Source organism: Labeo rohita, chromosome 11 (genome assembly GCF_022985175.1).
Source record: "Labeo rohita strain BAU-BD-2019 chromosome 11, IGBB_LRoh.1.0, whole genome shotgun sequence".
Classification (NCBI taxonomy): domain Eukaryota; kingdom Metazoa; phylum Chordata; class Actinopteri; order Cypriniformes; family Cyprinidae; genus Labeo; species Labeo rohita.
This window is the reverse complement of record NC_066879.1, coordinates 15,707,718-15,726,082: the sequence shown is the minus strand read 5'-3', so window position 1 is coordinate 15,726,082 and position 18,365 is coordinate 15,707,718. Positions and strand designations below refer to the sequence as shown.

Below are 18,365 nucleotides of genomic sequence, written 5' to 3'. Positions count from 1 at the left end.
GACTTTTTCATATTTTATCCGGAAACAATGGTTTGAAGTTAAAAGCGATCCATTTTTTTCTTACAAACAGTTTTTCACTTCCACAAGATGTGAACTGATGGACTGGAGTGGTGTGGATTACTTGTGGATTATTGTGATGTTTTTATCAGCTGTTTGGACTCAATTCTGACGGCACCCATTCACTGCAAAGGATCCGTTAGTGAGCAAGTGATGGAATGCTGCATTAAATCTGATGAAGAAACAAACTCATCTATATCTTGAGTAAATTTTCAGCAAATTAAATTTTTTTGGTATAGTATAAACCTATAATAAGCACACAGACAGATACAGAATTTTCTCATTTATTTATTTGCTTACTTTTACAAAGTCCGTTCCCTCTCCGTGTCTTGACTTTGCATGTAGCAGCCAAGGCAAATCTTATAGAGTACCACAATTCAAGACAATTAAAAAGGTATATTTTATAATAACTAGACATGTAGTCATTTTTATATAAACTGGTTAACACTTAAGTACTGTATAGTTTATTTACAGCATGTTCATGCTAGGAAATAAAATTACATAAAAGTACTGAGTACACAAGTAAACACCAATATGGTATAAAATATATAGAAAATGTGATGGTAAACAACTAGTGATAAAATGGTTAAGGCTTAAAATGTGTAAAATTAACATGTTAGTCGTTAATATTTTAACATGATAATAAGTATAAACATGTATAATAAGCCAAGGAGGTATTCTAGACATCGATACAGCTACACAAATCTCATGGGCAACTCTACAGCTTTTTTCCCCAATATTGTTTCTCCTGTGTAAAATTCTCTCAAGAATATGTCCAGGTCATATATTTCATCCCAATATCAAAAAAAAAAAAAAAAAAAAAAAGCTAAATATAATATTTTAAACAAAAGAAAATGAAGACTATTTGTAGGACTGGTACGATTTTTTTTGCATTTTCATATATATATATATATATATATATATATATATATATATATATATGGGTCAGTGTCATGACGCCTAAATTGCATTTTAAATTTACAAATTTGTTGAAATGCATTAAAAAGATGCCATATATAAGAAGTACCTCTCCTATGTATGGACCCACTTTAACTTTTCAAAAAAGATTACTTATTTGCAATATTTCTGTTATTCAAAATTTCAAAATATCATGTGGTGCGACCGTCCAGCCATAACTGTTGCTTTAATTTAATTTTCTGCACTATTTTGCATGATTTCCAAAGTGTTTTGGGTTCCTGTATAAAATTGCAAAGCTTTTATTTATATTTTCATCATAACATTGTCCGATGATTTCCATTTTATGAAATATCATGTGGTGCGACCATTTAGAAACTACCATTTTGGGACTTTTATGTTGAAATTCATTCAAAGATGGGACTTTGCATCATATACCATATGGAAGCATTAGGCAGGTTTCTAATTCTCTTTCAAATTTGGAAAAAAAAAAACTTTTTAACAGCTGGTATGTAGTTACCACATTTGGATATCATGTGGTATGACCCCAAAAAAACAAAGAATATTAAGTGCTGCACTTTTCATTTTTTCTGCACTTGTCTTTAAATGTATTTTTAATGATGTAAGGCCTTTGCATTATTTGGAGCGACCACTCATCATGTGGTGCGACCAGTCATAGGAATAAATGTATTAAAATAAAACATCTAATTTAATTTCTGTAGTTAAAATATGAATCACTGCTACAGCATGCTTAAGTGAAAGGTATTTTAAAAACATTTTTATCAGTTTTATGCAATTTACAGGAAAAATAAGTCTGCTACATTTAAGAAGGCAACTTTGAAATTTATAAAACAAAAATGTGAGATCACTATTTACAAAACTCAAAATAAATGCAATGCTTTGTTTGTAAACACTTTAATTACTGAGAACACCTACAAAAAATGTTAAGCATGTTAAGGAAATTAATTAATTTTAATATAAATCATGGTCGCACCACCTGACATTTTTCTATCAAAACGAAAAAAAAAAACACTAAAATGAATTAATTTTAAATTTTCATATGAATTTATGTGTACACAACATTGTTAATGTCAGAACAATTACAACAGATATTATTTTTTGTATTTTAAAATTGGCCTGTTGAAAATCCTTATACGTCAATAACCCATTTATATATTAATACTAATATTAAAATAAAAACAAATTAAGGCGTTTATATAATTTATGAGACATTTTTCCAATTTAAATACTAAAGGGCAGGATGAAAATACTGCCTCTTAGGCAAAATAATACTAATAATAATCTTCATTTTCTTTTATGCAAAATATAATAGTCTGGACATTTTAATGTCAAATGCATGCTGACATTCGTAACATGAATCGTTGCAGGTTTACACTTTTTAAAGTGTACATTTTAAATGCTTTACGTGTCTATTCCGAATCATCAAACTCTTTTGCCATTTTCATACAACATTTTTGGCACCAGACCACAAAAATTCGTAAAGCACTAAGGGATTCGTCTTGTAAAACATCTAAAGGTGTTGATTTGTCTATAACAGTCCTCTTGAGAAGTCAACTTTAATGCTAAAGCTATTTTCAATCCGATTTCCCCACAAGCGAGGAAATGTTTTAATAAGAATGATTGACATTATCAAAACACAAGACCATTGGTCTGTAACCCAACTTTGAGTTGCCCAGAAGAAGGGGATTTTTTTTTTTCCCAGACAGCATAGAAAAATATGAGAGGAGGTACTGGACTTGGTCCAAGCTTCAAACATACAACGTATGTCTTCTGATTTCATAATGCATAATACCTACAGTCCCAAACGTTTAGCTGCCAAGAGCAATGCCTTTATTGTCATAACAGACCAGAAACGTTTAAAGCCAAAACTGTGTGGCCTGAAAGTGCTGTGAAACCATCTTTGGATTTCCCGATTGCTCCCTCTCAACTCAACAACGAGTTGGAGACGAGGAATGTGTGTAATAGAAACTTCCTAAAGCGCTGTGTTTTGAGCCTCTATCCACACAGTCTAATACATGTCGGAATGTTCTCAAAAACTAAAACAAACTAACAAACACACAAAAAAAAAAAATGGCAAACCACCGAGAACAGGCGATTTCGCTTGCTTATGCCAAGATTGGGAAAGACTGACTGACCGAGCGAGTGAGCGAGCGAGCGCGGGCTGGTCCAGGACCAGGGTCTCAGATGAGGGAAATACGAACGGGAACGCTGGGCGATTCGGTCCTTTGCGGCGAGTGTTGACTCACCAGATGTTCTACCACCGTGTGCTTAGACATGTGTTTCATAAGGTAGGTCTCCTGGAAAAAGACATTATATAACATATTAGGTGAGTTCATGAAACTCTAAAAGACTATAAACTGCAAAAACGTGGATTAAAATCAACACCAATGACTTTTTTCTTTCTTTTGTTTTTAGGGCATGTCAGAAAAGATCATCAGAATGTGGTACTACTACACACTTTTTGTTAAACTATAAATAAATATTTAAATAAATTATTTTAAATATTTACAATAATTTTTTTTATATCACTTAAATATCACTTTTATCACTTATTATGCAAGTGTTAATTGAACAAACTAAAAAAATTAACTGAAAATATTAAAAACCTGAAGTGTATTTTATTTCAGCTAGTTGCCAAGACAACATTTGTTATTTTATATTAAACTTGATGTACTAAATTAAACTAAAACTGAAAAAATAAAATCTATATAGACATCAAAAAAACAAAACCTAATTAAAATAATAAAAACTGACAAAAAACCTAAGATTTTAACAAAAATGAAAATTAAAATGAAAAATATAAAAAAATTCAAATTCAAATGTTTAAACTATATTATTTCTGTAGTACAGTACCTTAGTTATACTAAAATAACATTACTATTATACATGCACTATTCTGAATAAAATTATATATATAACTATAGTATAACAAAAAAAAACAATTAAAAAATGTAAATGGTAATTTTATTTTACATAGCTGTATTTCATAGTTGTTCAGAAACTGTAAAAACTTTAGAAACATTTTTAAATATTACTATATACTCTTTTAATGAATATAATAATGTTATATAGTATATAATACATATAAATCAGAAACAAGATTTTAAAATATATATTAATTGCATTTCTTAGGTACTGTAACTGGTCCCCATTTTTTTTTATATCATTTTTTAATTACCTTTTTGCTTTGGTTTATATTTATTCATTTATTTTTTAAATGGTCTTACAGTGTGTGCATTTTTATTTTTATTTTTTTTTTTTGGCAGGGGCTGTTTACATGACCCCCTTTTTTAATTAAAAGGAAAACTTTTTATTTACATTTTTTTCTTTATTTTATTTTTTATTTATATCATTTATTGCTTTTTTTTGTTACTTGGAAAAAAAACACTAAAATAAAAAACCTCAAACGTAACATAAAACCTAAACTTTTAACAAAAATTCAAATTCAAATAGTTAATTAATTCAACTATTAATATATTAATAATATATATTAAAATATAACATTATTTCTGTAGTAAAGTATCTCATCATTATACTAAAATTATACTAAAATAACCCTGGTGGTACTATTCTGAAAAAAAAAAAAAAAAAAAAAAAATTATTGCATTTCTTTGGTACAGTAACTGGTCACCATTTCTTTTCTTGCACCGTTTTTAAATGACCTTTTTACCCAGGTTTATTTTTTTATTAATTTATTTTTTAAATGGTCTTACAGTGTGTAAATGTATACATTTCTGCTGTTTTTATAACCCCCTTTTTAATTAAAAAGGAAAACCTTTTACTTAAATTTGTATTTATTTTCTTTATTTTTCCTTATTTTGTTTGACAGCTATTTGAGGGCCTAAAAATTTTAAAAAATTGATTTCAGAGTGAAAATTATACCATTATTGTCTCCATATAAACTACAAAAACATCCATGTGAATTGGTAATTTTTGTCAATGTTCTGTATGTGAAAAATGCATTTTTTTTTTTTTTTTTTTTAGCACATCCTTGTTGTGTAAACATACCCTCAGTTAAAGATCATCAATACTGCATGCATATAAATTCTGAAAGATTTAAATCACAAAGTTCTTGGTCTGAAAGTTTGAAAACAAGTACCCCATCCCACTCCACTAAACACAAGACGATGGAGAAGTCAGTGTGATGAATGCTGTAGTACTTACTGAGGTGTAGGCTCGACCGCACATGCTGCAGCAAAACGCCTTGGCGTTTTTGATTGCGTGAGCCGACAGGTGGATTTGGAGAGAGGCGGAGTCAGAGTAAGCGCGGTAACAGTTGGAGCACTTGTAAGGCTTGTCTTTATTATGTGATCTCTGGTGAGACTGCAGTGAGGAAACACAAGCTCTCATTACACACAAACACAAACAGCTGTACAGCTGACATAAGGTGGCTGCCTGTCAAAACTATGAAAACAGAAAATCCTATTTAATAAAGTGTGTGAACTATTGCACAGGAATAGATCTTTGGGTCTTACTTGCAGATTGGAGAGCTGCGTAAAGGCCTTTTCACAGCCTGGTTGGAGACATTTATATGGTCGATCACCTGTGTGGATTCTGCAGAATGCAAACAACGCAAGCAAAATGTGATGACAAATATCAAATCAAACATGTGCACGATCTGCGGCCGAAGAGTTACCTGGTGTGCTGCTGTAAGTGTGAGAGCTGGCGGAAGGTTTTCTCGCAGTAGGAGCAGTGATACGGCTTCACTCCCAGGTGAATGCGCAGGTGTTGGGCCAGGTAGGACGCGTTGGCGAAGGACTTGGTGCAGTGAGGGCACTTGTGTGGCTTTGCTTCCGTGTGGGACTTGGAGTGTATCTGCATGTCCGACTTGGAGAAGAACGTCAGTGGACACACTTTACATCTGCAAGACGAAATGCAAATAATCTTTATTTTTTTCAAAAACACAGGGTTCGGATTATAGGTTATGCGGTCAGTAAAATCTGCAAATGGTATGAAAGGAATTTAGATGACATATACCACAGACTGGAGCCAAATAAAACAATGAAAACACACTTGTAGGGGACGGGCCTTTGATTTGTGTTTGGATTAAGAGATCAAACCAAGATGAGACGCATGAAAACCAATGACATTCAATATTGCCATATTTACATTTGGGGCTGTAGGATTAATCAAAATAAATGGAAATTGCCACATGGCTTTTCTTTGTTGGCTTTTCTCTTTTTTTTAACATTGAAATATTACATCAACAATATTCCACATTTTATTTAAAAAAAAATGTAATAGTTATAATAATAATAATAATAATAATAACAACAATAATTTATTAATGCATTTTCACAAAATAAATAAATACATACATTTTAAATTTAAATTTTTAACAGAAAAGTAACAAAAATATTAACAGAAACATATTTACATTTAGGGCATTTTACAATGATATATTACATCAGCAATATTTGACATTTTGTTTTGTATTTTTATATTAGTAATAATAATAATAATAATAATAATAATAATAATAATAATATCTATTATTATTGCAAAATCTGAAAAATATAAAATTATCAAATTTAATCAACATTTTGGCCAAATAAATAAATATATAAATAGCAATTTTTCACAGACAAATAGCACAAAAAAAATATTTACATTTAGGGCTGTAAGATTAATCATAATAAAACAGAAATTGCAAAAATTTTTGATGGCTGATCTCAGTAATGATTTTACAATGAAATATTTTGTTTAATATTTTAATATTAACAATAATAGTAATAATAATAATAATAATAATAATGATAATAATTATTATTATTAATATTATTATTAATTATTATTATTAATATTATTATTATTATTATTGCAAAATAAAGGAATCTGGAAAAAATTTAGTTATCAAATTTAATCAAAACATTTTGGCCAAATAAATAAATAAATAAATAGATAGCAATTTTTCACAGAAAAATAACAAAAAAATTATGGAAAAAACATTTAGGGCTGTAAGAGTAATCATAATAAAACAGAAATTGCAATAAAGCTTTTCTTTTATGGCAATATTTCAAATTTTGTTTAATATATATATTTTTTACTACTACGACTAATTATTATTAATATTATTACTAAATAAAATTATCAGAAAAATATCAAATTGATGTATAATCACACATTTTTTGGCCAAATTGTTCCCAGAACAAACAAACAAACAACTATTTATTTATTTATTTGATTGTAAGTTTTAACAGAAAAATAGCTAAAATATTAATAGAAATATTTTTTATTTAGGGCTATACGATTAATCAAAATTACGATATGGAAAATGCATTATGGATTTTCCTTGATGGCTTTTTTCAATTTTTATTTTACACTAAAATATAATATCAGAAATATTTCACATTTTGTTTAATAATTTTATATTTATCAGCAGTAATAGTAATAAATTATTACTAAATAAGGATATAAAAAAAATATCAAATTAGCAAATTGATGTATAAATCACATTTTTAGCCTAATAAATAAATAAATAAATAAATAAATAAATAAATAAATAAATAAATAAAACATTTGCAATTGCAGTTTTTAACAGAAAAATAGCAACTCCATTCTCCCCAAATCATGCAGCCCTATTTACATGCATTTGGCAAGTGCTTTTATCAAAAATGTTTTACGTTGCATGCAAATTTAAATTGATCAGTTAAAGCATTCCCCGAGAGTCGAACCCATGACTCTGGTGTTGCAAGCGGCATGCTCTACTGTTTGAGGTATATCCTGACACACCATATTTTTATGCAAAAGAAATGCATGCAGTAAACATACTGAAATATAAGAGCTAAACTACTTGATTTTTTCTATTTAGTAATTAATAATAATAGTGAAGTTGTACCTGTAGGTTTTGCCCTCTTTGGCAGTGATGCTGACAGTCGATTGGTCGGCTCCAGAAGCCAGGATCGGGTAGGGAACGACTAAGAGCGGCCCAGAGGGGTTTTCAGCTTTGATCTTTTTGCGACCTCGTCCTATGCTCTTCGGAGGAGGACCCAGCAGTCCTGCCAGCCCTCCGCTGTTTTTGATAACGTCCATCCCCGGTCCGCCAGACAGTCCTGAGATGAGGTTTGGGGAAGGAATGCCACCCTGACGCGTCTGACTGCTGGTGGTTGGAGTGGTCGGGGTGGTCGGCGTCCCGCTCTCTGACGTGTTGTGATTGGCAGTTCGAGAAGACGTCAGTGACAGTCCTAAAAATAAACCTCACTTTAAAGAATAGCTCACCTTCACTCACCTTCAGGCCATCCAAGATGTAGATGAGTTTGTTTTTGGTCACTAATGCATCCTTGCTCACCAATGGATCCTTTGCAGTGAATGGGTGCCGTCAGAATGAGAGTCCAGACAGCTAATAAAAACCACAATCCACACAGCTTTTGGCTTCTCAAGATGTTAACTGATGGACTGGAGTGGTGTGGATTACTTGTGGATTATTGGGATATTTTTATCAGCTGTTTGGACTCTCATTCTGACGGCACCCATTCACTGCAAAGGATCTACTGGTGAGCAAGTGATGCTACACACAAATCTGATTAGGAGACAAACTCATCTACGTCTTCAAAAGGAATATCACCGCAAAAACATATTTGCATTCACGTACCTGACAGATGATTCGCTCTAGACGGCTGCTCTATGATTTGCCGCAAATGCCAGTCTTCCCACAATCCTCTTGCTTTGATAGCCGTTTTATCATCCAGATTCAAGTTTACGTCACCCAGAATACGTCCTGCCCACATTATGCACATAATTATCATTAAGCATGTATCTAATTGAGCAGATTTGTGCTATGCAGAGGAAAACGTACCTGCGACGGTGCTGGAGGCGGGTCGTGCGTGTAGGGCGATGTCGGGCTGGGTGGTGCTGTGAGCGTGGAGCCCCGGCATCTGCTGCAGCTTGGGCGTCGATATATTGTGCTGCCCGCCTTCTGTGACTGTGGGCGGCACCAGCAAGGGCTGCTGGGAAGGGACAGAAGTGGGCGGCAGGTGTGGAGGTCTGATTTTCTCCGCCATGAGCTGTTCTTTGATCTTGTTGATCAGCACGAGGTTATCCAACTGGGGGGAAAAGGGGAAGGTGAGATTAGAACAAGCAGATGGTACAAATCCTACTGGTTCTGAACTTCTGACATGAGGAGAGGAACAAGTGTTTAATCTTGTAAAGCCTGAGATATAAAACAAATCAGATTTTGTGAAATGGAAACTTTGAGATGAAACATCATATTAAATACATTAGGCTTTTATGGCTCATATGGTATAATATAGTGAGAATATGGAGCTCAAAGGCTTAAACTAAGCAATAATATGCAATTAGGTGCAAATGCTGATATTTATATGAAGTTCTGCTTATAATGTAAATCAACATGATCTTATTATAGTATAAGACTACTTACATAAAGTGCATGTATATATAGTTGTCACTCTACACTACCAGTCAAAAGTTTTTGAACAGTAAGATTTTTAATGTTTTTTTTAAAGAGTTCTCTTCTGCTCACCAAGCCTGCATTTATTTGATCCAAAAAACAGCAAAAGCAGTAATATTGTGAAATATTTTTAATATTTAAAATAACTGCTTTCTATTTAAGTATATTTTAAAATGTAATTTATTCCTGTGACCAAAGCTGAATTTTCAGCATCATTACTCCAGTCTTCAGTGTCACATGATCCTTCAGAAATCATTCTAATATGATGATTTGCTGCTCAAAAAACATCTATTATTATTATTATTATTATTATAATTATTATGTTGAAAACAGCTGAGTAGGTTTTTTTTCAGGTTTCTCTGATGAATAGAAAGTTCAGAAGAACAGCATTTATCTGAAATAGAAATATTTTGTAGCATTATACATGTCTTTATCATCACTTCTGATCAATTTAAAGCATCCTTGCTAAATGAAAGTATTAATTAAAAAAATAAATTCCAGCAAAAATAAATAAATAAATAAATAATAATTATTCCAAGCTTTTGAATGGTATAGTGTATAATGTTACAAAAGATAAATTTTAGATAAATGCTGATCTTTGGATCTTTCTATTCAAAGAATCCTGAAAAAACTCAACTGTTTTAAACATTGACTGTTTTAAATAATAATAAAAAATGTTTCTTGAACAGCAAATCAGCATATTAGAATGATTTCTGAAGGATCATGTGACATTGGGAAGACTGGAGTAATGATGCTGAAAATTGAGCTTTGATCACAGGAATAAATTACATTTTAAAATATATTCAAATAGAAAGCAGTTATTTTACATATTAAAAATATTTCACAATATTACTGCTTTTACTGTTTTTTTTTATCAAATAAATGCAGGCTTGGTGAGCAGAAGAGACTTCTTTAAAAAAAAAAACATTCAACATCTTACTGTTCAAAAACTTTTGACTGGTAGTGTATATATCTAATAATATGACATTTAAATGTTTAGGTTTATGATCAAAGCTCTGTAGCTTCTAAGCATATAATGCAATGCAATACAATGATGATTGAGAGGGGTGGGCGATATACCGGTAGACACGATCGACTCGCAGAAATTTTGGACTATGGCCTCTATAGCAGTTACACGCTCACGTGACATTTCTGTGCTACATGGTCACGAAAACTTATCGCATACAGTAATTTTTAAGCATTACGGTTTTAAAACGAGTGATTATAGGCTGTTGAAATGCAGTCAGCAGTGAAAAAGAACTCATTTCACTATATGGGTGCTTATCAGGGTTGCCAGGTTTTTACAACAAAACCTGCCCAATTGCTACTTAAAACTAGCCCAATTGCACTTTGAGGAGGTAAACTGCATTCTGCGGGGGTTAAATATCTCATTACTGGGGTCGCTTCAACCCACGGACATGAAAAACAACCCGTGGCAACAGTGTTAAAGTAGCCCAATCCTGCGGGAAAACCACAGATTTGGCAACACTGGTGCTCAGAGAGCACGGAAGTATTGAAAAGAGTTATTTTTGCCACTTTATAGACCTTGTATGGTTACGTACACACACTTTTATGTGTCAAAATGCCTGTGTTTGCAAGTATCCTTGTAAACACAAGTAATTTAGGTCTTAAGTGAAAGCAAACAGCTGAGAAAGAAAACACACATGTAACAATATATTGTATCCAGGCAGCTCTTAAAGTGACAGCAGTCTAATATTCCTGCTGTCTGTCATTCATGTAAATCAAACAACAAAGGAGAGAAAATCTCTCACTGCTGGACTAAATTACTTTTAATTTGTTCTACTGTATTTTTTGTCCTATTGCTTGTAATTAGTTTCTTATTCTTTTTTTAATCGCTGACTGTCTTCAATAAGCCTGAGTTTTTTGTTTTTTTTTATTTAAGCTAGTACTCGTTCTTTTTTGATATCGACACCAGTGACCAGTGATTTCTTTTGCTTATATAACTATATCGTGATTCATGATATAAATCATTATTGTGAAATAAAATTACTCATATCATGATACAAAATTTTGGTCATATCAACCACTCCTAATTGAGGGATGAACAAATAAACTTCCCTTAAAGCCTGATGATCAGATACTCACATTTTATACATGAATTTTCTAAAACTTATATATGGACAATCAAGTAAACCTACATCACTTCAGTCTATTAAGTGCTCACCTTAAAATATTACTAACAAAATGAAAGTTATTTTTATGTTTACTTTAATTACATTTCACACCAAGTAAAGCACAAGCTAATTTTTAGTATAAACTACTAATCAGATGACAGAAAGCATGTAGTAGATTGTGTACAACAGGTTTTTCAGCAGTTTTGATCACTTTGATATGATACAGTAGGGTTTCTAGGGTTAAAGTTTTTATGGTCTAGAAAAAGATAAGACTTGTAAACTCTAAACTTTAGAATGTTGGCATTCTTATCTGCTACTTAAGACAACTAGTAAACAATAAAGATTTAATTGTCTAGACAAAGATTAAGCCTAGTGCTCAACTTAAGTAAATTATTGATTCTGTCACTATGTAAACCTTTTAGATAAAAGACAAGGATTAATGAAATATGTCCATTGATGCGTGTTAGTTTTTCTTACCTGACCAGGAATAGATGGCGGAGGAGGCCAGAAGTATGGATTATTAAATCGAGGTTCTGCCATTCTGAAACACACAGAGTCACGCTTGATTAATGATGCTTTATTTTTACATCGTGCATTGTTAAGTGACTTTTATTTGACCAACCCTAGGCTGAGAACAAACTAAATGGATCCTTTCGGGATTGCATAATTAATTTAAATACAGAGATAAAGGCAATGATGACTGACAATAACGTTTTTTTGGGGGAAAATGATGCAGCAGGATCTGAAGGTCACAATGTTAGACTGGGCCAAAAACACACACCACATGGAGGTAACAGCCTTTAAAAATCACATTACGGCTGCTGTGCATGTAAAAAAAAATTTTTTATTTTTTTATTTTTTTTTTTAACAATTTCTCAGTGAAGGCTCACAGCTGGAAAAAGATGCTGCATAGATTAAGTCTGACCTCCCATGATTATTTATTGACTAGAAATGCAGATCTAATCCGTGAAGATGGCTTAAATTAAATTGAAACTCAGTGCATTACATTCACAACTCATCTAACTTCCATAAACTGATATAAAACAGGATGTTCAAGAAAATCCTCAAAGATACTGAAAAACAAAATGCTGGGATTTAAAGAAACAGTTTACCCAAAACCAAAAATTTATTACACATTTACTCATACGTAGAACATCCAAGATGTAGATGAGTTCGTTTCTTCAGATTCATCAGATTTGGAGAAATGTTGCATTGCATCACTTGCTCACCAACGGATCCTCTGCAGTGAATGGGTGCCGTCAGAATGAGGAGTCCAAACAGCTGATAAAAACATCACAATAATCCACAAGCAATCCACACCACTCCAGAAATCAATTACCTTTAATGTGTTTGTAAGAAATAAATCCATCATTAAGACTTTTTACTTTAAACCATTGCTTATTGGCTACAAAATTAATCTTCTATAATTCAAAGAATTTAATTCTCAAGTGTAAAACTCATCTCTTCCGAATTTAGGAGAGAAACAGGCACAGATCAAGCTTTGCTTACAAGCAAAAACAAGTCCAAAACCATTCGAAACAAATATGCGGGTGAATTTTGACTGGATGAAGCATTATTATGGATTACGGACTCGGTTTGAAGTTAAAAACGTCTTTGTAATGGATTTGTTTCTTTCAAACATGCAGCTTTTGGCTTCTCGAGATGCTAATTGATGAACTGGAGTGGTGCGGATTACTTGTGGATTATTGTGATGTTGTTATCAGCTGTTTTAGACTCGGCACCCATTTACTGCAGTGGTTCCATTGGTGAGCAAGTGATGCAATGCTACATTTCTCCAAATCTGATGAAGAAACAAACTCATCTACATCTTGAATGGCCCGAGGGTGAACACATTTACAGTAAATGTTCAGTTCTCTTTAAAATAGCACACACTGATGAATCATTAATAATATGGCCAGGAAAGTAATTAATTTTAACCTTAAAAGGTGTAATTCTTATTGAATCAAAAACTGGGATCATGTACCGCTTCATCTACCAAATTACAGTAAAGCTCGATCATAGTGATACTGAATCACTGCCTTTGTTCAGAGGCTTTTGCTGTTGGCTTAAGACTAACCCTAATACTCTTCTTAAGTGCAGAATGTGCCTTTAAAAGCATTGGGACATTACTTAGTATTATTCATGACAGTGATATGAATATGATACAACACAGTACAAGCGAACAAACTCACTGTTTGTTCACACACAGTTCACACACCCACAGCAGATTACTCAAAGCTGCCAAACTCAACATGAAGCTCGTTGGGAAAATCAAACAAATTATACCTTCCTAAAGTAAGACCATTTGAATATTGTTTGTTCCATTGCTTGCATCATAACGGCAACATAAAAATGCATTTGCTCTGATGATGCAAACTTCTTCAAATTATGTTGGCCTTATCACACTAAGCAGAAAGCCCGATTTAAAAACACAGCTATTTGAATGTTAAAAGCTAAAAATATCAAATACATATGTAAATGTGTCTGATTCGTATGGAAAAGTGAAAACTCTACCCCGCAGTTTGAGCAGGAAGTGAAACAGACACCCTTTCAGCATCATTAAGGAAATATTCAGCAGGGTCTGGGCTCATATATTTGGACATATCGCTTTTATTATTTTTGGCTGCGCTAAATGAATTTCTCTGCAAGGCCCCTTAGTCAAACACTCTCAAGACCCATAAGCACTGCCAAAACATTCATAGCACAGTGTCATAGACATAATGCAAGAAAACGATACGCCTAAAGTAATCACGCCGTATGGAAACGTTTCTAAAGGTCCAGAGTTCCCAACAGGCATAAAAAAACATGCAGGTAAAGATTAGACGGGTGGAAAGATGAACGTCATTGTCCTGTTTGTTCAATACAACCACTTCAAGGAATTCTGTCCTGCTGCGTTCTGTTCATTCTGACCCGGAAATAATTTTCTCTTTCCTGTAAATGCTAATTATGGTTATCACATTTGAATGAAGCCACAAAGTATAACAACTTCCCCTTTTTTTAAATAATTTTTGTTGTGGTGGTGTTCTCAGTCAATAAATGACTGGCCTGCAAAGAAATTGCTTAGAAATATTTTGTTATGCTATAGTATCACTAAATACTGGATTTAATCTTTTTATCAACTTCACTTAGCACAGGTTTTGTGTTTCTTTTAAAACTGATTTATCATAGGCCTTAATGCACCTTAACGCAAAATATCCACAAATTATGCTTTTTGCACTCAAAAGGCTGCATAAATGCATAAGCTCATCACTGATGCCTACAATCAATTAGTTCCAAAAAGCAAAACCTGTGATTATTAAAATAAAACAAGTTGACAAAAAGATTGAATCCAAGATTTGTTGACAGTATAGTACGAGAGACTTACAAAATTTAAAAAAAAAAAAAAAAAAAAAAAAAAAACAGTCAGGAAAATCACATTTTCAAATGCAACATAGCTTTTTGAATAGCAGTTCAAAGAAAGTTTACATACGCCTTGTATAATCTGCAAAATGTTAATTTTACCAAAATAACAGGGATTAAACAAAATGCATGTTATTTTTTTTATTTAGTACTGACCTGAATAAAAGACATTTACATATAGTCCACAAGAGAAAATAATAGCTGAATTTATAAAAATGACCCTGTTCAAAAGTTTCCATACACTTGATTCTTAATACTGTGTTGTGCAAATGATGCACTAAGAGCTGGGGGTGTAAACTTTTGAACAGGATTAAGATGTGTACATTTTCATTTAGTACTGCCCTTCAGAAGCTAGAGAAGATATTTACATGTTTCCCAGAAGACAAAACAAGTTAAATTTACCCTGGTCCTCGAATTCCAAAAGTTTTCACCCCCCAGCTCTTAATGCATTGTGTTTCCTTCTGAAGCATCAGTGAGCATTTGAACCTTCTGTAATAGTTGCATATGAGTCCCTCAGAGTGAAAAGATGGATCTCAAAATCATACAGTCGTTGGAAAGGGTTAAAATACACAAAAATGCTGGAAAACCAAAGAATTATTACAGAAGGTTCAAACGCTCACTGATGCTTCAGAAGGAAACACAATGCATTAAGAGCCGGGGGGTGAAAACTTTTGGAATTTGAGGATCAGAGTAAATTTTATCTTATTTTATCTTCTGGGACACATGCAAGTATCTTCTGTAGCTTCTGATAGGGCAATACTAAATGAAAAACAATATAATATTTAGGCAAAATAAGAAAAATGTACACATCTTCATCCTGTTCAAAAGTTTACACCCCCGGCTCTTAGTGCATCACTTGCACAACACAGTATTAAGAACCAAGCGTATGGAAACTTTTGAACAGGGTTATTTTTATAAATTCAACTATTATTTTTTCTTGTGGACTTTATGTAAATGTCTTTCAGGTAAAATATCTTATTCAGGTCAGTACTGAATGAAAAATAACATGCATTTTCCTTTAATTTTAGTCAAATAATAAACATTTTGCAGATTCTGCAAGGTGTGTGTAAACTTTTGACTTCAACTGTATTAAATTAGTATGAAAATGTCATTAACTAGTACTTACATTGAACCGAAAATCCGTACAATGGTATTTCCATAGTAATCCAAAAATACCACGGTATTACCATAATAAATGTCTCAAAATTAACACGCAAGTACTATTTAGGTATACATTCATTTGATATAAATGTGCATTACAAATACAGTTTGACGCTGTAATAGTGTAAGTTTCTTCATTTAAATGAAGCTGAGGTGAAGTCTGTGAGAAACAAGCTACTCAACAACATTTAAAACAATTTAATGCGCTAATAATAAAAGCACCCAGCAGTTTTAAACGACATGTAAATATCAAACAAACATTTTGGTGAAGAATGACACGTCTCTGAGTCTTCGATATAAACTGAAATAAAACTTACTCAACTTTTTCTTTTATTCTATCGGCATCCTTGAAATCATTCTCAATTAAAGCGCGTCGCCTTTGATCAAACATCAAATTAAAAACAGTCGCAAAATAAGGCGAACGGACGCGTTTCGTGGCTTCTGAAAGTCCTGGTCCCCGGTGTCTGCCTCTCCCACATTCTCAGACAGTTTTATTAAAAATTTCAGACAAAAGGAAAACAAAAATGGCAGCCTGTCTTATTTTTATAAGGACAGGGCGCCATATTCTGCAGATCCCAAATTTTTTAGCGACCAAAATAAAGCCCGTGATATCAGATCAAAGGGGCGACGTGTGAAACGCCGCATTATTTGCATTAAGTGCGCGAATGATTGTTTACTTAGATCTGCAGGTTTGAATAGCCCGGCTGGAGGAGAAAAAAAAGAGAGGAAAAAAAACGAGAGACTTCCTACAACAATCATGCGATGAGAACAAATCACGCAGATGGAAACGGACGCGCATCTCTCCCGCGAAAATGTAACATTTATATCATGACGCAATTATGCATAAGCGTGCAGATGCAACATTGTTGCAACACGCGTCTGCTTTTGATTTTTTTTTTTTTAATTTGAACTTTTTGCTCACTCGAATGACTGCTAGCGTCGCTTCAATGCATCATGCAATTGTCAAAATTTTTTATGCAATCGTGAAAATGAAAAGAGCGCGACAGACGTACCTTGCACACCTCGACGGTGGATTTATTAGATTTAATGAAAGGTTCAGATGTTCTTTCGGCTTTGCCTTCAGAGGGAGTTCAGACCTTCCGGGTCGCCTGCCGTTCACTTCTGGGTGCTGCAGGCACAGCGCTGTAACAGCGAAACCATATATGATCAAATATACATCAGAGCCTTCGACATTAAAATAATCATTTAAAACCACGACTTATTAACATTCTGGGTTACTGTAACGTCCTATGAGATGTCAGAAAGGCGACGATATGTTTCTCAGAAGAGCAGACCCCTGAGATTTGGAGAGATTCAGAACAAATCACAGTCATAAAGAACCTAAAAAAGCGTTTTCTATTAATAAGCCTATTGAAGTACGATAGCAGCATTAAAAAATGCATTATTGCATCTATTAATACATGCATGTCTTATAGAATGTAGATTGAATTTATTAGGAATAGACTAGACTAGTGATACTATGTGCAAACAATACAATACAATACAAAATATACTAAAAATCAAACGTTTGGACGCATTTACTAGTTATTATTTATCATTATCATCTAAATTAAGTCATCAGTGACCTAAAAGACTGAAAGGAAGGGGGAAATCCATCATTTATTATCATTATCATTTATCCAGCTTTTTTTATGTCTACATTTCAGCTTTGACATTATCTTGGGATGCATTTAAACTGTCTTTTACATGCATAATCAAGAATACAATCTTTTTTTTATTGCATTTATAGTGTGAACTTATGTAAGTGTTTACAAAACAAATCTTGACGAATGACTTGAAGTGCAATATTATCAATGTTATATTGTGTTTGTGTCTAATTGTTCATATATACAACCTAGTTAATTACATAAAGTAAATATTAATTATTGATCAGGACTACTATAGTGCACTAAAATCTTTTGGTGTTACTTGAAATAAAATGGACTTTAAATGAGAAAAAAAACAAACAAAAAAAACAACAACAACTGTACATATAGTAAATAGCACGGGTAAATTTGTAGCAATAGCCAACAATACATTATATGGGTGAAAATTATTTATTTTTCTTTTATGCCAAAAAATCATTAGGATATTAAATAAAGAGCAAGTTCCATTAAGATATTTAGTAAATTTCCTACCGTAAATATATAAAAAGTTTTTGATTAGTAATATGCATTACTAAGAACTTCATTTGGACAACTTTAAAGGCGATTTTCTCAATATTTAGACTTTTTTTGCATCCTTAGATTCCAGATTTTTTTAATAGCTGT

The 18,365-nt window shown here is 32.6% G+C and overlaps 1 protein-coding gene across 4 annotated transcripts; it reads right to left on the bottom strand.

Moving 5' to 3' along the window:
• Positions 1-960: 960 nt before the first annotated feature.
• znf362a (zinc finger protein 362a) lies at positions 961-17,238 on the bottom strand. Of its 4 annotated transcripts, none has more exons than XM_051123471.1 (9): positions 17,109-17,238; positions 12,013-12,076; positions 8,789-9,035; positions 8,585-8,710; positions 7,832-8,177; positions 5,630-5,854; positions 5,469-5,547; positions 5,158-5,316; positions 961-3,290 (listed from the first exon to the last, which is right to left on the bottom strand). In XM_051123471.1, exons 2-9 carry the CDS (start codon positions 12,073-12,075, stop codon positions 3,174-3,176), a joined length of 1,362 nt encoding a protein of 453 aa, XP_050979428.1. In that variant the 5' UTR covers position 12,076; positions 17,109-17,238; the 3' UTR covers positions 961-3,173. The 4 variants fall into 4 exon arrangements, with proteins under 4 accessions (XP_050979428.1, XP_050979427.1, XP_050979429.1 ...); XM_051123470.1 differs by lacking the exon at positions 17,109-17,238 and adding an exon at positions 16,413-16,902; XM_051123472.1 differs by lacking the exon at positions 17,109-17,238 and adding an exon at positions 16,418-16,902.
• Between the last annotated feature and the right edge of the window lie 1,127 nt (positions 17,239-18,365).

Coding starts and splice junctions, on each gene's coding strand:
- znf362a (XM_051123470.1), bottom strand. CDS start 16,486: ATGTTTGATCAAAGGCGACGCGCTTTAATTGAGAATGATTTCAAGGAT. Junction 8,178..8,584: donor TAGAGCGAATCATCTGTCAG/GTACGTGAATGC, acceptor GTTTATTTTTAG/GACTGTCACTGACGTCTTCT. Junction 5,317..5,468: donor CGCAGCTCTCCAATCTGCAA/GTAAGACCCAAA, acceptor TCCTCACTGCAG/TCTCACCAGAGATCACATAA.